We start from the raw sequence: 19,426 nt of genomic DNA, 5'->3' as shown, positions 1-19,426 counted from the left end.
CCACATCAAAAAAGATTTTTTTTTAAAAATCCAAAGTTGCTTCCACCTCCAGCTACTGATGACCAAACAGTTCAAAAAAAACAAACAACACAGCCTGTGCCTGTGGAGAGAGGTCAAACATGTCCTGCGGATAGATCCGGGGATCAGTGTGAAACAAGAATATCGACAAGGGAAAGTGAGAAACAGAAGATCCAAACCAGTGCTGATTGTGCATTTGATTATTTAGGGAGAGTCTGGGGAAGGGTAGCAGCAGTTAGTCCGTATACAACAGTCTTTATTTTATTATTTGTACTAAGCTATTAATGCAGTTTTTTTCTCATGAAGTACTTTAATGCGCCGCCCTCCACCGTCAGTTCAAAGTTACTCCTACGACAGAGCCTAACTTGTGAATCACCCGCCTCAAATGATTGCGAGTCAAATGTCTTTTATTGCTCATTTGGTCTCAGAAGCCCAGCGGTTCAGCTGAGACTTGTATTCAATCGGAAATTTAAAAAATAAATTGGTAGACATAGGTCTCATATCCTGTTTTAAGAAAAATGTACAAAAAAAAAAAAAAAGGAAAACTAGCTACAAAAAGCAGATTGAACCACAAAGGCAAGAGTCACTCAAATGTAGAATTTATCACAAAGACTGATTTAAAAACACGGCAAACACACGACATGGCGAGTGAGACTAGACCTTTGTTTGAATGGCACAGAAGCAAACGAGCACCGTGGAATTTGGACTCTTAGAAGCAACCGGACGCCTTATTGTGAAATGTAACCACCGCTGTGATTGAAATTCAAAATGCCACTTAATTGATGCTTTACTCTGAAAATCTGAAGAATGCTTTGAATTCACTGGTATAATTTTAGCATTTTATTTTTTCCAAAAGTTTTCCTCAAAACACTCATCGAAATTCAACAAGTACAAAAAAACCCCAACTATATTCAAGTTTAAGAAATTCAATTGTAATGTTATAGATTTTTTTTCCTTTTCATTTTGCGACATTGTGGGCTTTGTTCCGCGTAAGGCTTCGGATATGTCGGAGAACAATTTCGGCAACTTGACTTTTTAAGATTGTGACCGATCTATGAGGATCATAATGAATAAAGATTTAGACTAGACTGTTTAAGATAACAATTGTAAAAAAAAAAAAAAAATCTTTGTTTAAGCATCTTTGTGAACAATGAGCTTGGAAAATCATTTGTAGGGGCAAGATTCAGTGTCTCTAGTAGAACCAGGAATCTAGAAATTTCCCGGACACAAATTCAGCTGATTATTTGAGTAAAATGGGCAAATCAGGTTCAGGAGATAGAGAGGGTCGTCCACTGACCCAAGAGTCGGCTGTTCGATCCCCGCTTCCCCCGGTCCGCATGCCGTCTATTAGACGCGCGCTACATGAATACAGTCCATTTACCATTCAACATATTTTCAGTGGTGCCTTTCAAATTTCAACATAAAGAATTCCACAATTTTCAGGTGCTCAAAACTTTCCCCTCACGATTCAGTCTCTCGTTTGCTTCCACACAACAGACGCCGCCGCGCACATCGTGCGAAAAAGGCCTTTGAGCCAACACAGACTTGTCACAACTTCGACGACGACGGAAAAAGAAAAAAACAAAACAACCTGAGAACTGAACCGTGAACCTCAACTGGTAGAAAGAGAAATTAGGGATTGTTTCAGTGAGAAGTTTAAATCCGCTCTTCATTTCAACCCCACCGCGGCCATGCAGCAAGTTTTCCGTCTATGGACCTCTGCTCACAAGCACCACAGTTATACAATACCATTTCGTTAAATTATCTCATATGTTCATTATATTAATGTAGTGATCATAACATTTGCGGGTGCTATGTCTTATTTTACTATAGCAAAAAATAATATTGGATCTATTACTATTGCATATCATTCAAATTAGAAGACTACCTCATGTGCTGTGATAAAACCATTTTTTTTTCCCCCCATGTTTGGTGTCTAGTCTTCAAGTGGATCATTTTTAGGTAATCTTTTTTTTTTTTGTTTGTTTGCATATGCCAACATACCGCCACAGTCTATTTCACACACGTTTAGCTAAATGTGGCTAGCATCAGGAGGTAGTAAATGAACAGCTGCAAAATCTAGCTCTAAGAAGAATGAAAGAGGAGTCTTGTCATTTCCATGGCCAAGCAGTAATTTGTGACTATTCATGATTTGTTGTGCCATACCATCATAATCATCAATAATATACATACAAACACACATATATATATATATATATATATATGTTTTAGAATCTATGTATTTATGACAGCTCTTGTCTTAATTGAGTGCTGCTCACACAGACAGATGAAAAAGCAGCGCCGCGTTCACGTTTCATCGTCGAACCTGTTATTCTGTGGCTCAGGTGGATCACAAACTAGCTCGCACACGTTAGGCTCCGGTTTCAAGAACAACCGCAGCGATGCAATAAAACACACGTTTTGCATATTATCCTAATGAAATATTCAACGTATACTTTTTTTTCTTCTCGCATGTGGATATGCTGTTCTCAGAACACGACAGTTAGTCCAACCTCACTATTCTCACCGGCAGAATCCAAAGTTCGATGCTACGAATTCTTCTTTCTTTGTATGGAGTCTCGAGTGTGCCACATTTTAGTCTGCATTATATTTAATTGATGAATTCAGAAATTTGAAAATGCTAAACATAAATTGAATTTACATTTAAACAATGCAAAACAATCTAAAAGTAGGATGAAATCATTAAATCATAAAAGGAATAACTCCATTACTTTGTTCTATTTTTAAGGAAGTAATTCAATTTTAAAATAATACTTATTCCATTAACTTTTTAGAACCCTTTCATGTGATGTACTGAGAGGAAAAGCTAATGCAAGCTCCTGTTGGCCTCCTTGCAGGTCCTTCATTTCAATTAAATTTGTTTTTATATTTAATAATAAATGTATTAAATAACGACATCAAATAATAACCATAAAAAGGTGTCAAACGTAATGTTTTAATATGTTTAGGTTTCACTTCATTATCTAAATTGATATTCAAATAATATATTTGTTACTTGCCTTTTTTTTTTACTTATTTAAAACTCTTTTTTGGGGGATATTATTCTAATTATTCTGGTGGCACACCCCAGACTCCATATAAAAGAGGAGTTCCAGATAGAAGGTTTGGGTAAAAACAGGCGAAATGGTCCAAAACCTAATGGAAACGTGTATCTGCAATATGAATATGAACACCCACTGGTGCAGTGCAACCTATGACAGTAAGATGCAGCCACACGATTTGAATATGATGCGCGGCTCGGCGGGTACACAGGCCCAGCGTGGGTCAGTTGTGTAGTCTGCTTCAGATAAGAAGTGTAAAGGTTCAAACCAACATATTGTCGGGTTGGACAGTGAGAATAACCCTCATCACACCAGTTAGGCTATATACTCTGCTGTTCTCTTTAAGCATTTCTTTGAAACCAAGGTGAGTTTTTTTTGTTTTTTTAAATGGAAAAAAAAGTTCCTTTTCATCTCCACAGCTTCATCATTTCTGTTAAACATTACAGCACAAAGACACTGTAATGTCCTGCGAGATCTTTCGTTTTTTTAAGAAAATACAGGAAAAAGACGGGGCTCATTGGCACGGCTGGATTCTTGCTACAAGCAGTTGCTAATCCTGCGTTGGTGATAATGTGGGATTTGTGGTTTAGGTCCCTAAAGCTCCGCTTCGAGCCTACAAAGCTGCCGACGTTAAATGAGATTATTCGATAAGTTTTTGCTTGATGAAGCTCATGTTGCCTTATGTATACTAGAGGTACATACAGGCAGGTTTACCAGCTGCGCTGTGAAGGTACGGTTGTGTTAAAGGGATATTTCAGTGATTTTGAAGTGGGGTTGTATGACTTACTTATGCATAGTTAATGTTACCTTATGGAGATGGGGATCAGCGAGAAAAGAATCCATTTTTTTTTTTTAGGTAAGCATTTCAAATTTTGGCGAAAAATACTTTTTACGTTGGTCCCCTCTGCAATGTGGGACTCTTGCTACTTCCACTTCTCCTCCAAACTCCGTTAAATGACATTGTTGATCACCATCTCCATGAGGTAGCATATTAACTATGCATAAGTAACTCATACAACACCACTTAAAAATCACTGAAATATCCATTTAAGATCACAGTTCTAGGAGTGAACAAAAAATTACATTCTGTATAATTTGAATGAAAGCCAAGTGGAATGTGCAGGAGGGTGTCTGTATTTTATACCGAATTTAGAAGTAATGATGGTAAAAAAAAAATTGTGTCTGTTGCAAACGCATAAGATGCTGCGTCGTTTTTTAATTTCCAATTGAATCAATGCAAAATTTCACTAGAGAGCAAAACATTTATTAATGTTTCACCATACAGCTGCCTCTAAATAAACAAAGGTACCCGGTGAAGATTTTATGTGGATTATTTTTGCAACTGTGACAATTTGGAGATCTACATTTAATAAGAGTAACTAAAAAAATTTAATCATCAAAAATTTTAATTACTCATTAATAATTTCAAAATGCAAAAAAAGTCACTTTTGTTGTACTTTTCAAATGTAAGCATATGGCTCAGTGTGAGCTGAATACGCTATTACATCTGGAGACTGGAAGGAAAAATGTCACACGTATTTTCATCGTTACATATATACATATTTCATCTACAATATTCTCGATGCAGACCCTGGACCCCGACTTTGATTAAACCTGTAAGTTTAAGCTCTTGTACGAATACTATCGTGCACACGGCATCAGACTTTGGTTCTGTAATGTTTGAGTTCAGAAATAAATACGGCTGTGGAAATGTCGGTTGGCCATCATTGGAAGGACACAACACCTGTACTGCCGAGCGGCAGTGTACTGAGATCTCCCTACCAAACGCAATCCGTCATCTATATTCTGCAGTTCTAGTTTAATAGGTCTTCACATACTATTTGAATATAATCACTTCTCTGAAACAACGCTTATTACATTTCCCATACAACCACCAAAAATGGAAATGCAAAATAGGTACATTAAGACACTCATTACAAAAAAAAAGAAGAAGAAAACTTCAAGTACTTTCAATGAAGTAAAAGTCCACCTGGCAATATGAAAAATAACCAAAATATACACAACTCTGCTCCTGTCTGTGCCAGCCTCTCTTCCTCTCTCTTCTCCTCAGGCTGTTCAGTGGGCGACTCACCAACTGCATCTTATAAACCTGGAAACCAACTAAACCAAACCAAATTATATATATATATATATGTATATATGTGCTGTCCTATGTGTGTGTGTGTGTGTGATTGAATGTGTATTTGTATATATACAAAAAAAAAAAAAAGACCTGGCTCAATAAATGGTTCTCACAGTTTCTACAGGTCTCTGTGCGTGGCCCAGATTGTGGCAAAGGCAGGACGGGCTTGTGTTGACCCTCCGTTTCTGTGGGAAAACGGTTGATTTTTTTTAATCCATCCAAAGAAATCTTGTCCGGGTTGGATGTTTCAGAACCAGAGAGGAAGAAAAGCCAAAAGGTGGTACGAAAATGAAATGCCCAAATATCTGCGACTGCCCCCCCCCCCCGGTGCTTTCCGAACCCTTTAATCAGGTTGTGTGGGTGATTGCGTGCGCACACACAGCTACTATGTTAGAAGACTGTCTGACTGGGATGTTCTTTCAGGAGCATGAAACCAGCCCTCTTCATCACCATCACCACCTGTACTGACTCTATAGAAGGCCTGTGGCGTTGGTCTACGAGTGTGATTTGAGGCTTGACTCGCCCACGTTCCTGATCATTGCTGAGGTTTTCCCAGAGGCGTTTTCCTTTATGCCCGTTTGTCCTGCTCTGTCCGGACCCTTGTGACCTCCCCTCAGGGCTCCTGTTTGATGTAGTAGCTGCCCGAGCCATTGCTCTCCTGGTCGGAGGTGCCCTGTGAGAAGGTGAACTCGTCCACATCGGCTGCCTCCTCCTTCATGCGCAGGAGAGACTCTACAGACGGCACAGAGACAGATGAGAGAGAGAGAGAGAGAGAGGAGAGAGGAGGGCAGCACAGATAAGCCAATTGAGTGAGTAAAACACAGGAGGAGCCCGTCTGTCTTTGCTCCAGGTGTTAGTGTTGACTCCACATGCATGACGAGCATCAGGAGAACAACAACAACAACAACAACAGCAACAACAACAGCAACAACAACAGCAGCAACAACAGCAGCAACAAAACACGTATCAAATTACACCCACATGCCTCATGACTGGTTCAAAATAGAGACAAAACATTAGTAATGCCCAAACTCTAAATCCTGCAAATTAGATGACGAAAAGTAAGGAGCAATTTTAAGGAAACATGAAAATGACAGTGAACATACAGAAACAAAGGTTGATTTAACAGTAGAACATGCAGCGTCGGGAGCATCCAGCTCCACGGCGAGGCCCGTCAGAGGAGTGTTTCCCGATAGATACCCGGCCGAGCCTCAGAATGCGGCAGTGCTGTGCTGCTGGTTTTATCTTTAGTGTGGCGTTACCTGATTTGTGGGTTTGGTGGAGGTGGGTTCGGGGCCGGGGCCGAGCAGGCCCCTGGGCAGGGTAAGGGGGCGGACTCTGCTCTTCGTCCCCCGAGAAGCTGCTCCTCCTCCTGCCTGCCTGACTGAAGGGCCGTCGACCAACGGGAATCTTCCGCTCTAAACACCAAGCCAGACTCAGGTAAGCTACCAGGGGCTCATTATACACACGGGTTCAGTTCATGTGGTCGCAGTGTTCAGATTACGTATTAGGAAGAAAGTCGAAACAGGTTAAAGGTTGAAATTTGAAATTTGACCTCAAAACTGTTGTCACTTCATGTGCCCACCTGATCAAGCCCCTGGTAAGCTGTACTCAGACTGCCAGACCCGAGTAAGCACAGGCCCCGTTAGCCACCGCAAGCAAAGCTACAGCAACTGTGGCAAACGTGTGGAAGACTGTGGCCGCAAACATATAACTTAAATCGATCAACAAAATCGAATTAATTCACTGCCGATACGATACCAATTTTTATTAATCTAAGAGACCGATAACCGATTTTTGAAACCAATATTTGTCTGCAGTAAAAAAAAAAAAAGGTGTCAAACGGCATCAAAATTTAGAATAACAAATTTTTAACACAAAACTTTGTTGAAATTCAAAGAACCTTTGAACATGACATTGATGGGATATTGCTAGTGGAGCATCCAGAGAGTCTTGACTGCGGCTGCATCAGAGCCAAAGTAACACATTTTTAAATATTGGCGCTGATAATCAGCCAAGCGATAATCGGTCTTCCCCTAATATGTATGTCAAATTTTAAATTAACATTATTAAAGATACACTTTTGATATACCAAATTCAAAATTATTAAATAATAATAATAATAATAATTCTATGTCTAAAACCAAGTGTTAAACTGCCAAAATAAAAGCTTTGCAATTTAAATGTCAGTTCTCAACTGCTGGTATCCCCCATTTATCATTTTGAAATTAAACATTGACCATTAAAAATAACATTTCCAATTTCAGACTGGTAAATATTGGCGCATTACAATGATAAATAAATAATACCTCCAAGTTTAGGTTGCACATCGTCTCTCGTTCAGACAACAAAAAGTAAATTTTACATGCTGTTTCATTATCATTACGTCAATGTTATGCTCAGGGGGACAGTTTGAATTATGTATTTTCAAACATGAATGATGCAAAATTACAAATATTAATCATAATTTTTAAATTTCTAATTTGGATTTCGTCATGTACCGTGTGCACACAAATGAGTAATTCATTTAAGGATTTCATTTTAATATTTGCGGCCACAGGCTTCCACATTTAACTGCTGTTATAAATCTAGCATTAGCGTCTACTTGATGATCCGAAACCCTGGACCTAAAGAGGAATGCAAACACCAGGCCTTTTGCTCTCGTTTACCTGCAGAGACACTCAAACATCCCCAACATGTCAAACACTACAAAGCATCCCACTCAAACAGGGAGACAAGTCTTTCATCTTTTCAGACATCCAGCAGTGTGACACAAGAGGTCCGATGACAATATTCCCTGACGCACCGAGCGGGTGAGCGGCAACAGAGCAGCAGAGTTGCCAGCGTAGCCAGGGACAGTAAGAACAACAGGGAAAGGAGATGGTGAAAGGAAGAGGTGGAGAGAAAATGATTTACAGCGGATGACTCACTTTTCTTTTGGCCTTTGTACTGCTGGGCCTTTTTCTTCTGCTTGGGCACAGACTGAGGCAGGTCTCTGTTACCTGAAAGAAGAGCAGAGGACAGGAACACCGTGGGACGGTTGTGGACGGTGAGGCATCAGAAGGTTCAAGAGTGAGGCACAAGCTATGATTAGGGATGCAGGACCGATACTCAGTGTCACTATCAGTATATCGACAATGACACGACCAGTTCACGGAAAATACAGTTTTTTCAGTGTCATTACATAATTCTGTGTTTCTGTTATCTTTACACTCAATGGATGGATGTTGGCCAATGACTCACTTTTTAGTGCCACAGTAATCACTGGCCTTATATTACGCAAAGTACACCACCAGTCAAGCTACACTTCACACCCTTGTCTATTCAGTATGGAAGCCTATAGGGGACTTATTCAAATGAAAATGAAAATGTAATACCACAATAGCATTATCATTTTCCACAAATACATGTCTTTTGAGTAAAAATTTAATTGCAAACTCCATTTGACTTTTCATTTTCAAAGACCTTAACCTGCACATCAGTGGACAATATTCAAATGCAAATGCAATATAGACATTGCATTTTCATTTTCCATGTAAGCAAGCAACATGTAGGTCACAATTAAAATGAAAATGCATTTCTAACCATTTGAAAATGATGATCATTTTCAAACACTTAACTTCGGTGGATAATATTCAAATGCAATAGGTGAAACAGCGCCCCCAGTCATAGCATTTGCATGTCACTGCTCTCTCAGAACTTGGATTTGAAAATGCATCTGTCAGTCATCTCATCAAGGCGGGTCTTCAGTAAGGACGTGACACACCACAGGCTGCCTTTTGGGAACCTGTTGCCAGAGACCAACAAGCTCCACAGCGCTAAGCGGAACCTTACTAACGTCATAAGATGTGCAATATATAATAATGAAAATATTAATGATGTATTAATTACGAAGAAAGAAACTTTTAAGAACTGTTAGGAATAATTTCATCCTTTTTCGACTCATTTTGCAGCTGCAACTCAAAGGCAGACCAACAGTCTTGGATGAAGCATAATAAAGTGCATGCATTGGTTACTTGCATCACGTCATGACAGCAGACATGAATTCTTGAATTATGGCCACAATGTGTTTAGTGACATCACAGTGGCCTTGACATTTGACCATTTAAAATCAGTTCATCCTTGAATGAACTTTTTTATTGCAAAGAATTTCCTCAAGGTGTTCCTGAGATTAGACATTCATGAGAATATGGAGGGACGGAAATCCAGAAAACCTTGAAACATTTCCGATTAGTTCAGTATCCAGCTAATACAGGGGAAAAAATGTTTTAATTCAAAACATGGGAAAACATAATTGATATAAAAAAATTAAGCATACAATGAATGTGAAATTTTTTACTGATGAAGTAAGTTCGAGATGAGTGATAAAGCGTGAAAAGATATACAGTATGCAATGCAAAGGAATCTTTAAACAACATGGAACACAGAATGTGGAACATTGCTGACTTCATCCATCTGTTAGTGGCGGTTTCAGCAAGAAAACCCACATCAAGTTTTCTTTCCATTTTCTATAATAGGTTAATTCAGAGGGAGCACAACGTCCCATTTCCCCCCTCAGCACTAAGGCACACAGCTGGCAGCACCAAGGGTGGTCCACCAACCGGAAGGTCGGCGGTTTGATTCCACTTCCATCATGTCCTTGGGCAAGACACTTAACCCCTTAATTGGACAGCTGTGCAAGTGTTGTATGAATGTGATAGAAAAAGCGCGGTAGTAAAGCGCTTTGATAGGTCAATAAGATTAGAAAAGTGCTATATAAATACAGTCCAATTACCATTAAACTGCAATTTGAAAAAATAAATAAATCCATCTCTAATGATATTTTTAAAAAAAAGGGCCATGGTTGCCTTTTAGTTGTGGTCCTGTTCACCCTGACATTTTACAAACCAAGAGCTGTAAACATTAAGTTATAACAGCAGAAACTCCTATTATTCATCATTAATAGAAGAAAATGAAAAGCATCCAAGAAGTGATGCATACCTTCTGCGCAAGTAGTATATAATACCCCAATCAGGCAATGCTAACTTTTTTATATCCTAAAAATACCCTATGAAAGGTCACACAGTACACTATCATGCCCACCAGATGCACAGCGAGGGCTGTCTTGTGAACGTGCACCGCAATTCTGAATTCTACCTGCTGACGACAGTAAAAATCATATGGATGTTTTAAAGGGAGCGAGAGAGAGAGTGAGAGACATTTGCACACAGCTCTTCAAAGGAGCATTTGGAACAAAACAGAAAACATCTATGTTAATGAGAATTAATGTAATTAAACCACATCTACATGACGACTTGTACACTCGGTATCGTGGCAAGATCCATTTTTGATCACTATCAGACTTTTTCAGAAAAGGGACTGCAAAGTATACAGTAGTTAATAAGTACAACTCAGCAGTAAGCTGTTCAACTAAAGATTACAGATCCTTGGGGTACAACTTTTAGTTTAGGTTTTTGAACTCTAGTCTAATATCCTAAAATGCAAAAATGTTCATTAAACCAAATTGAGCTATTCTGAGGCCATGTTTCATTTAGGTGATGAGCTATCTTGCAAGTAGACATTTTGGCCTCATGGGGACCCTAGAGGAAGGATCTAAAGTCACCACATATGCAGCCTCAGTGATAATGGGAGTTGAAAAGTGTTCTTCTTACTCTGTGACGCAGGGGGTTGGAGCTGGTAGCCGGTCAGCTGACACCAGCCCACGGGGTAGAGGTCGGGTGACTCGCAGTCCACCCACTGGTCGTACTCGTCCTCCCAGCCGTCAAAGTGGATCCTCAGTAGCCGGTGCACAATTCTCGTCACTGTGGCAACACACACCAGCCGTGGCTCCATCAGGTCAACGGCTTCCAGCTTCATGCCTTGTCGAAAACCATGATTGGGAACCTCCTAGAAAATGTGAGGCAGAAAATGAAATGAAAAAAAGTCAAAAACAAAACAAAACATACAGAAGAACTGATACATCCTGAATCCCATTCTTTATATGTCACAGTCACCAATAACTTAATAATACCAGACAACATTCAAAATGTCAAAGAATTATAAGATATCTAACACAAATATGGTGGAGAAACCACAATAAAGCATACCTTGTTAAATAGCTTGACAGGAGCAGCTATTGATCCTGATTCTCTGAGGTAGTCAAACCATTTAAATGGTAGTTTAGTATACCCTGGGGAGCACAGTCAGCATTGAGACCAAAGTATTAACAAACCAAATGCAACAAGATGATACCAAACTACAAAACTCTAACCAACAACTCGGAAATGCAATGGTATTCAACAGGGTGTAAGTACCTCTGGGGGGCGTGAGTTCAATGTTGTTGATTTCACAGAAGCCAGCGGGAAAGACGGAGGGGGAGGTGCTGTGGTAACAGAACCAGTCTGATCCATCCACTGCCTCCGAACCGTCAATCCCGATCATGAGGTACCCGTCTGCTAACACCTGACAGCAGAGAACGGTCGAGGTGGGTCTGGAGCAGCTGACTGGAAGCTTATTTCAAATAATAACGTGAAGCATAGACACACACTGACCTTTCTTACAGTGGCTACACATATAGCTGAGAGATTGAGGGGGTCAATGGCTTCTAACTTCATCCCATCTCTGAACCAGTCCACACTCTGGTCCACATCTTTCACCTGATAAACAGAAAAAAACCCAAGTTGACGTGCAATTCTATGGTTTTATCAAACATTACGCATACATACATATAAATGTAGTTCATAACAATGACATTATGGACATATACCAAACAGCCACAACAATAAAATTGGTAACTGGTTTGAATGATGCGATTGGTGTATTTTTGTTTTTTAATTCACAAGTAAGTATTTCCTTGGTTAACCAAAGTTCCATGAGCATTGTGCATCGTAAGGTCTAAAAATGATTTTCAAAAATGTTATTTGACACAGGAAATCCAAAATGAAACATAAAAATTGTAAAAATATCTTGTCATTCCAGACGGAGGAGAGCGATAATTCAACAATAAGCTACTCAAACGGCATTTCTGTAGCAGAATAACCAATAAGCAGAATAATAACCACCAGTGCAACACCCTGTATGGTTTAGGATATCAGTCCAAGAGGCTTTTTTGTAAGTCTCGGGATCTATACGGCAACAGAATTTCACACTTGCAGATGGAACATGGGCTACTTCATTGAAAGTTTCTGGGGTCGCCCTTGAGCTATTTTGCCACACACATGCCCAAAACCCTTATTGGAAATGAAGTTGTGTAGATTTGTGAGTTTTAAAACACTCCCCACCATTCAAAGATTATAAAAAAGATTTAGGGGCCTTTACAGAGCTGACCCAATGTCCAAATGTGATATAAAATTACTTACTAGTTGAAGCATTGGTGCAAAGTGATCATGAGTCTCAAAAATGTCTTCATTAATGATGTGCGGCAACAAAATGTTTGAAAACAGGCATACTTGACCAGTAGTCTGTTTAGAGGTTGTTTTTTTTAATGTTTTTTTTCCATGTTGGTAATTTTAGTAATTAAATTGTTGGATATTGATGGATGGCTCTATTTTCATCAGTTTCCGTGACAGCTGGCCAGTCAATATTAGTAGTAGTGTTGGTTGGCATGTAACTACTCATTCCCTGTGGTTGAACGCACCAGTGAGGAGTGTGTAAAGCAGTGCGGCTCCCAAACTGGATTCTCCACAGGTGTCGTACCACTTTCTTAAAATTGCTGCAGTTATTTTAAATAATTTCATAACACCTTTTCTCCTCTGCTTAAGAAACTCTTATGCTAATGCAGAAGTGCCTGAGGCCTGTATTTTCTGGAATCACCAGCAGCGGGCGACTCCACTGGTTGCAAAAAGTCAATGGGAAATATATTGTACTTCTCATTTGATTTATAGCGTCCTCATGAGTTCATGGCCTCAATCTTTAGTTTCAAGTCTTCTCCAAAACAGCATGATGTTCATTTTGTGGCTTTAGCATGGATACAGCAAGATTGACAGCTGGTCAGTCATAGGTGGGCACACCAACACCAACATGGCGCTGGTCAAAATGCGAAAACCGAGGCTTCAAAACAGCAGCTCAAAAACCAACGGGGTCGACGCCACGGTGGGTTGTCACTCGGAAATTCTTTGCAAACAACATAATTTTAGGATTTTTTTTTCATTTCTTTACTAGGAGCAACTCTTTGTATCGGTTAGCTTTGTGAATAAAGCCCCAGGTCGTACAATGGCTGTTATTAAACACATTATTCATACCATAACCAGGACATTGTGAACAACTCAAAAATAGAAAAAGTTAGAATAGAAATAGAAATGTTAACACTACCTTCTGGAAGAACTGAGCAGGAGCATCAACTTGCCCCTCCATTTTCTTTGCAATATCTGAAAAATATATTGACAGATCGAAATTTCTTATGTCTGAGCAATATACACAGTAAAAAAACAAAACAAAAAGAGCTCCATGTGCACTAAAGGATTGCAAAGAAAGTATCAAACTCTGTGCTGGGCTTCAAGGCACAATGATTGAAAAGGAAATTAATCGTTTGATTAATACAGTATGTAAGTCACTTTCATTCATAAATGAAGCAGCATTTTAAAAAAAATTATGATAACCACAGCTGTTATCACCGCAATCAATGATGATTTTAAATTTTACGGATTTACTAGAACAACCATGAAGTGATGGACAGGACCGTTGTTGACAAAAATATTCGATACTCCTTCAAGCTTCTCTGTGTAATGTAATGGTTAATTTTTGTCAAATACAGAGTAACTGACAAACATTAAACTCTGACTAGTGGCAAAAAGAAATAAGTATCATTGGCAATACAGATTTTACATATACAGTCCAGATCACAAGTATTTCTAGTTGTACAGTTATTGAACAATGACAGCCATGTCAGTCTGAACCTAGCACTTATGCAGTGCTTGCTGATGCTTTGTCCCGGGTGTAAAACATGGTCATAGTGTCAAAATTTTGTAGGGTAATTGCAAACTTTGTTTTCTAAAAAAGTTTGGGCAGCCATGTGTCGCTTCAATGTTAGTTGAAGAAACTAACTATAACTAAGGAGAAATAAGGTGACCATGCAAGTGAAGAAGGAGCAAAAATCTATAAGAGAAATATTTTTAAAAATTAGTTTGTTTGCATAAATGAACAGTTGAGTAAATTCTGAAAAAAAAAGGAGGCGCGCACAGACTAAATAGAAAAGTGGCAAAGGACCTGGTTGCAAATGAGCAGGAAATAATTTGCATGGGGAAGAAAAACCCCCTTCAACACCTAAAATCTGAGCACTGTGTTAAAAAGGCTATAGCTTATCGGTTGTGACCCTCCTCATGTAGAAATCGTTGCTTCCTGAAGGTGGGACTTTGGAAAATCTGGGATGTTGTACTGCTGGGAATAAAATCTACTAAAAAGTAGATTTAAGAATAAGAGTGGCTTGGAATCTCTTGCTGGAGAAGTAGACAATGATAATAATCACATGACTGAACTGAATCTATGTACCAGGAGACAGAGGCAGTTTTTCTCTTTTTTTTTATTAACTCTGCCAAAGAAGTTATGTTTTCACCCCTGATTTGTTGGTTTGTCATGAGGATTACACAAAACTTAGTGGGGGGATGGTACATGGGCCAAGACAGAAACAGTCAATTTTGTGGGACAAGGGGACAATCCAGGATCACTTTCTTTAACGTTTCAAGCATTTTCTGACATTTTCACCTAATTCCCAAGGAATAATGCATGGATAAAATAATCAGGCTAATTAAGGGGAATGAGCTCGGAGTGTGGTTAAATTAGTGCGGCATGATTGAATTTAAAGGGAATTCCTCGGTAAAGGTATGTGATGCCATTCTGGTTTCATTTTGTTTTTTCACATTGTGTGGGTGCTCAGTTCTGTGCTATGTTTTTTCTGCACACCAGTCTTGGGACATTTTGTATTATTGTGCACTCCAATTAGAGCTAAGACTTGGCACTTTAATGCACTTAACATTATTTTATCTAAATTAGATGAAAATACTTATGGTCTGGACTGCAGTGAACAAAAGCGCTGCTGGAACTTTGCACACCCACCAGATCTTTTGAAGCGGTGTCCAATGCTGCGCGACCAGCCTATATTATGGATGAGAGGGCTGAACATATGGCACCAGAAGTCGTCCGATCCGTCCTGGCTCTCCTCATAGACCAGCCTGAGGCGACCTCCGATGACCTGCTCCACCAGCGCCACCCGCGTCCGGCACAGGTAGTTCTTATCCACCACCTCCACCCGCATCAGCTTTTTAAAGGGGAACTGCATGTTCTCATGTACCTACAGGGAAAAAAGGAGAAATGCATTTGACAAAGGCAAACCATTCGTCGTCACAGTGCAAGGACTTTGATGTCCAACAAGAGTAAACTTTGCAACACAAGTTGTTTTGTCAAATAATCTCTGAACACATTACCAAATTAAGAGACGTTAAATCAATGTGAAAAATATATCATCTTCCTGATGGCTTTAATCCAAGAATATAAGCACTGGCCACCAAAAAGAGTATAATTTGATTTATGAGGAATTGGTTTTCTCACCTTGGTATTAAAGTCAGGTGGCAGTGTTTTAGCTCCAGTAAGACGCTTTACGAGAAAGGCTTTCCAGTTAGAGTACTTATGCTGTATGCCTGGAAGAAAGACAATAAAAGACAACAGCAATGGTCACAATAAACTATCCAAGAACACAGGCATCAGAAGAACAAGACTGTTAATTAGTTTTGCGCTAGGCTCACTTTTTGGAGGTACAAGGGGTTTGCCACTGGAAGCGCACCACCCCACTGGGTGCACCTCGGGGATACAGATATTACACCAGAAGTCCTTGCTGGTGTCATTGTCAAAACCTTCATAGCGCAGGAGAGCCTTGAACCCTGCAGGACGTTACAAAAGACACTGTTGAGTCACATCAAGTCACGGAACTGTAGATACTATATGTCACTAAACATGTGACGCTCAACTGTTAAGCCGCCATGAACGACAAGTCCAAAGAGTCTTCATGATATTAGAAAGCTTGCATAACGAAGACCATAAAATATTGACGAAAAGTCCAGAACAAGTAAGAAGTAGAGTGCAGTTTTATCAATGGCATATCGTTGCCTATGGTCAAGATATTGCAAGTTATTTTTCAGAAAGAAAACGTGAAACACCAGTGCTGTTATTGAACACAACCCAAGGAATCAGTGAATCAGTGAATCAGTCCGCAGCAATCGGGTCAAATGACCAAACATGGCTGCCTCTCTGTTCAGCTGGAGATGTGCCATCTAAATGGGAAGTCCAAGGTACGTCTGCGACAGAGATCACGGTACCAAGAACCAGATAAGAATGAGCTTGTTCATTGGTTGTTCCAACACTTCGTGTTTGTCAGGCGTCTGTCTGTTGAGGAGGGCATTATTCCATGACAAAGTAAAACAGGATGCCACTCTATTGTCTTACGTGGATATCATGGCAGTTAAACCACAAAGATCGTAAATAGATAATCCAGCAAAACACAAAACAAGTGATCGAATGGCCAAATACTCTGCAAAGTGGCATTCGTCGGCATTGTAGTTTTTTAATATTGAAATTAATTCGATTCAATTTTACTTGTACAGCGGCAAATATCAACATACATTGTCTCAAGGCACTTAACACAGTAAGGTCAAGACCTCACAATATTACAGAGAAAACCAAAAGTTCTCACAATAAGCAAGTACTTGGCGACTGTGGAGGAGAAAAAAAAATACTCCCTTTTAACAGGAAGTTAAAAGCAGAAGTTAAATGATTATACTAAATGTCTATCATTGCAATATAGATAATTTCATTTCGAAATATCTGCTGGGGTGGATATTTTGGACTCGGACTAGAAATGGTCTTACCTGCCAACTTAATGATTTCTGCTATCCAGTATACTTTAGTGGAGAGGTTGGTGTCAGAGTTGAGCACTTCAATCCTAACACCTTCTTCTATATCTGCCCAGCATGTCCCCATAGGGGCCTGAAACACACAAGCAGCGACGGAGTTACCCAGTTGAGAAAGCAACTCATCTTTGTCAGGTTCTTATCAGCTCTTTTTTCAGGTTCTTTTTTTTTTTTTTACTTACATGCTTGAAACAGCTGACTGGAGCTCCGACTGTGTTATTGCTAAAGATGTACCGACCCCAGTCAAAGCTCTCTGCGGGGACCACTGACAGAAACAAGGACAGTGTAAGGCTGGAGTACATCTTAACAGAGCAGCACTGTTACTTCATTAACCATTATGACTGCATTTTTTCGATAACATACCAGCTTTTGATTTCGCCTGGTTCTGTTGACTCGCCTGGTACTGGGCGTAAGCTGCCAATTTGGCCATAAGAGGCTGTTTCTGTAAGACTTTTGCCTTTTTCGTTGGTGGTTTGCCCTTTCAAAGTTAAAGCAGGAATCAACATTTCTGTAACTGTATATATTTCTTAATCTGTGTTACAGTCACCTCATTAAACATTTACCTGTAGTCTGGCCAAGATGCTAGCTTTTTTGGAATTGGAGGAATAGCTCCTAGAACACGACACGCTGCAGAAGCGCTTGGTTTTGGAGTAAAAGGCATCTCGCACTCCGACCATCCCGCACATTTCACAGGTGGCTGCAAAAAAACAGAAGCAAGATCTGTCAAAATCAGACTATTACATTCAGGCATATACTTTTTTTAAATGATTATTTCATAAAGGATTATTTTCCAAAGTGCCACACAAACTACAAATTCCAAACGCATTTCCATACACTGACCCATTCCGGCCTTGCCATCAGGGTAGGTGTAGACTTGACCATTGTTCTTGATGATGGGCAGGCTGACAGGGATGGAGGGCACCACCTCGTCCTCGCTGTCCTCTGAACTGGAGCTGCTGGTGGACTCTTCACTGCAGCTGTCGTAGCCATCAAACATCCCGAACGAGTCTCTCCGCTTTCGCTCTGAACGTGGGGTGCGTTCAGCCTTCACAGTTGCGACAATGGCAAAAACACATCCGAATTAATAACACTAATGACATGTTATGCTGCGACATACAACAAGAAAAATACCAAGGTGACATCTTTTATGTCTTGTGGTGTCCGATGTCCAACGGCCACAGGTGTTTAGTATAAGATATTATCACAGAAGGCAAGAAAAAAAATCGAATTAATAAATAAAAATAGCATAAATTTGCATTCGAGCTGGGACCAATAACTTTTTTTTTGCCATATTTGATTAAATAAAAATACTTTTCGAAAGCTATTGATCAATTATCAAAGTTGATCCAAAATTCATTTTCAATAAATCAATTATCGCGTACGATTGAGAAGACTCTAGAGTACCCTTACTTAGAATAGCTTTGTTGTTAAGAGTACAATTCTAGTAGCATAGCACACGCTCAACCTTTACTTAGATATTACTTTAGGCTATTTAATATGTCATCTGCTTGGGGATCTGCATCTGCGAAGCAAATTCAATCTTAACATAACTACTGCCGCGAAAGTCCGATCGTTCATTATGAAATCTTTATTGTTGTCACAGCCTGTTTACTTCCTCCTTACAGCATTACAGGTGACATCCCAACTAGCTGCGCTAATATTAATAGTTTGGCACGCAAAGAATGATGAATTGATTAAAAAAAAAAAGCAACGCACCAGACAGTTAATATATTCTGGGCTAAATTCTAAGATGCAGACAACAAAAAAAGATAGCTAACATACAATATAAAATAGGGGGCGGCCCTATTAGGAGTAGCTCGTAATGCTAACTAGTGTTAGCACAGCTAGCTAGCGGAAATATGTTTTCCCATTCTTTTCCACCCCCAGAAGAACACCACGCTTTTTATTTGCGTTGCGAATTTACTTCTGCTCACGTTTAGTTAAATGGTTTGTTGTGTTCTTGTATTCCTACCGTTTCGGGGAGCGTCCTAATATTTTTAAAGTCCAGCTGGCCACTAGCTAGCTGCGTTAAAACAGATAACAACAAAGGAGGAGCGCTAGCCTTAGCAAATCCTCTGTAAGCGGAGGCTCGCGGCCCTAAAATTATGCTAATTCACTCACCAAATCCCTTGTGTCTTCCATCAGCCCGTCATATAGACAAGTTTCTGGTTCACTGTGCTGCCCGTGCTGGTAAAAAAAATCCCTACGAGGGGGATAAATGTTTGCTTTGAATTAGCAACAACTATATAAATACTACCAAGCAGGGTATCAACAAATTACTTTGCCACATCTGCGCATGCGCCAGCGTAACCTGCTTTCACGCGATT

The 19,426-nt window shown here is 39.7% G+C and overlaps 1 protein-coding gene across 2 annotated transcripts; it reads right to left on the bottom strand.

Moving 5' to 3' along the window:
- Window positions 1–4,328: 4,328 nt before the first annotated feature.
- mbtd1 (mbt domain containing 1) lies at window positions 4,329–19,399 on the bottom strand. 2 transcript variants are annotated; one of them, XM_035612526.2, is made up of 17 exons: window positions 19,221–19,398; window positions 17,940–18,144; window positions 17,663–17,796; window positions 17,463–17,577; window positions 17,282–17,364; window positions 17,058–17,175; window positions 15,939–16,073; window positions 15,745–15,833; window positions 15,253–15,487; window positions 13,513–13,568; window positions 11,754–11,858; window positions 11,517–11,664; window positions 11,310–11,392; window positions 10,875–11,109; window positions 8,154–8,225; window positions 6,486–6,641; window positions 4,329–5,955 (listed from the first exon to the last, which is right to left on the bottom strand). In XM_035612526.2, exons 1-17 carry the CDS (start codon window positions 19,239–19,241, stop codon window positions 5,837–5,839), a joined length of 2,109 nt encoding a protein of 702 aa, XP_035468419.1. In that variant the 5' UTR covers window positions 19,242–19,398; the 3' UTR covers window positions 4,329–5,836. The 2 variants fall into 2 exon arrangements, with proteins under 2 accessions (XP_035468419.1, XP_035468420.1); XM_035612527.2 differs by lacking the exon at window positions 6,486–6,641 and having other exon boundaries at window positions 19,221–19,399.
- Window positions 19,400–19,426: the final 27 nt, after the last annotated feature.

The sequence above is a fragment of the Scophthalmus maximus genome, chromosome 16, assembly GCF_022379125.1.
Source record: "Scophthalmus maximus strain ysfricsl-2021 chromosome 16, ASM2237912v1, whole genome shotgun sequence".
Lineage (NCBI taxonomy): Eukaryota > Metazoa > Chordata > Actinopteri > Pleuronectiformes > Scophthalmidae > Scophthalmus > Scophthalmus maximus.
Note: the sequence above shows the minus strand (reverse complement) of the source record. Positions and strands in the feature narration are given on the sequence as shown.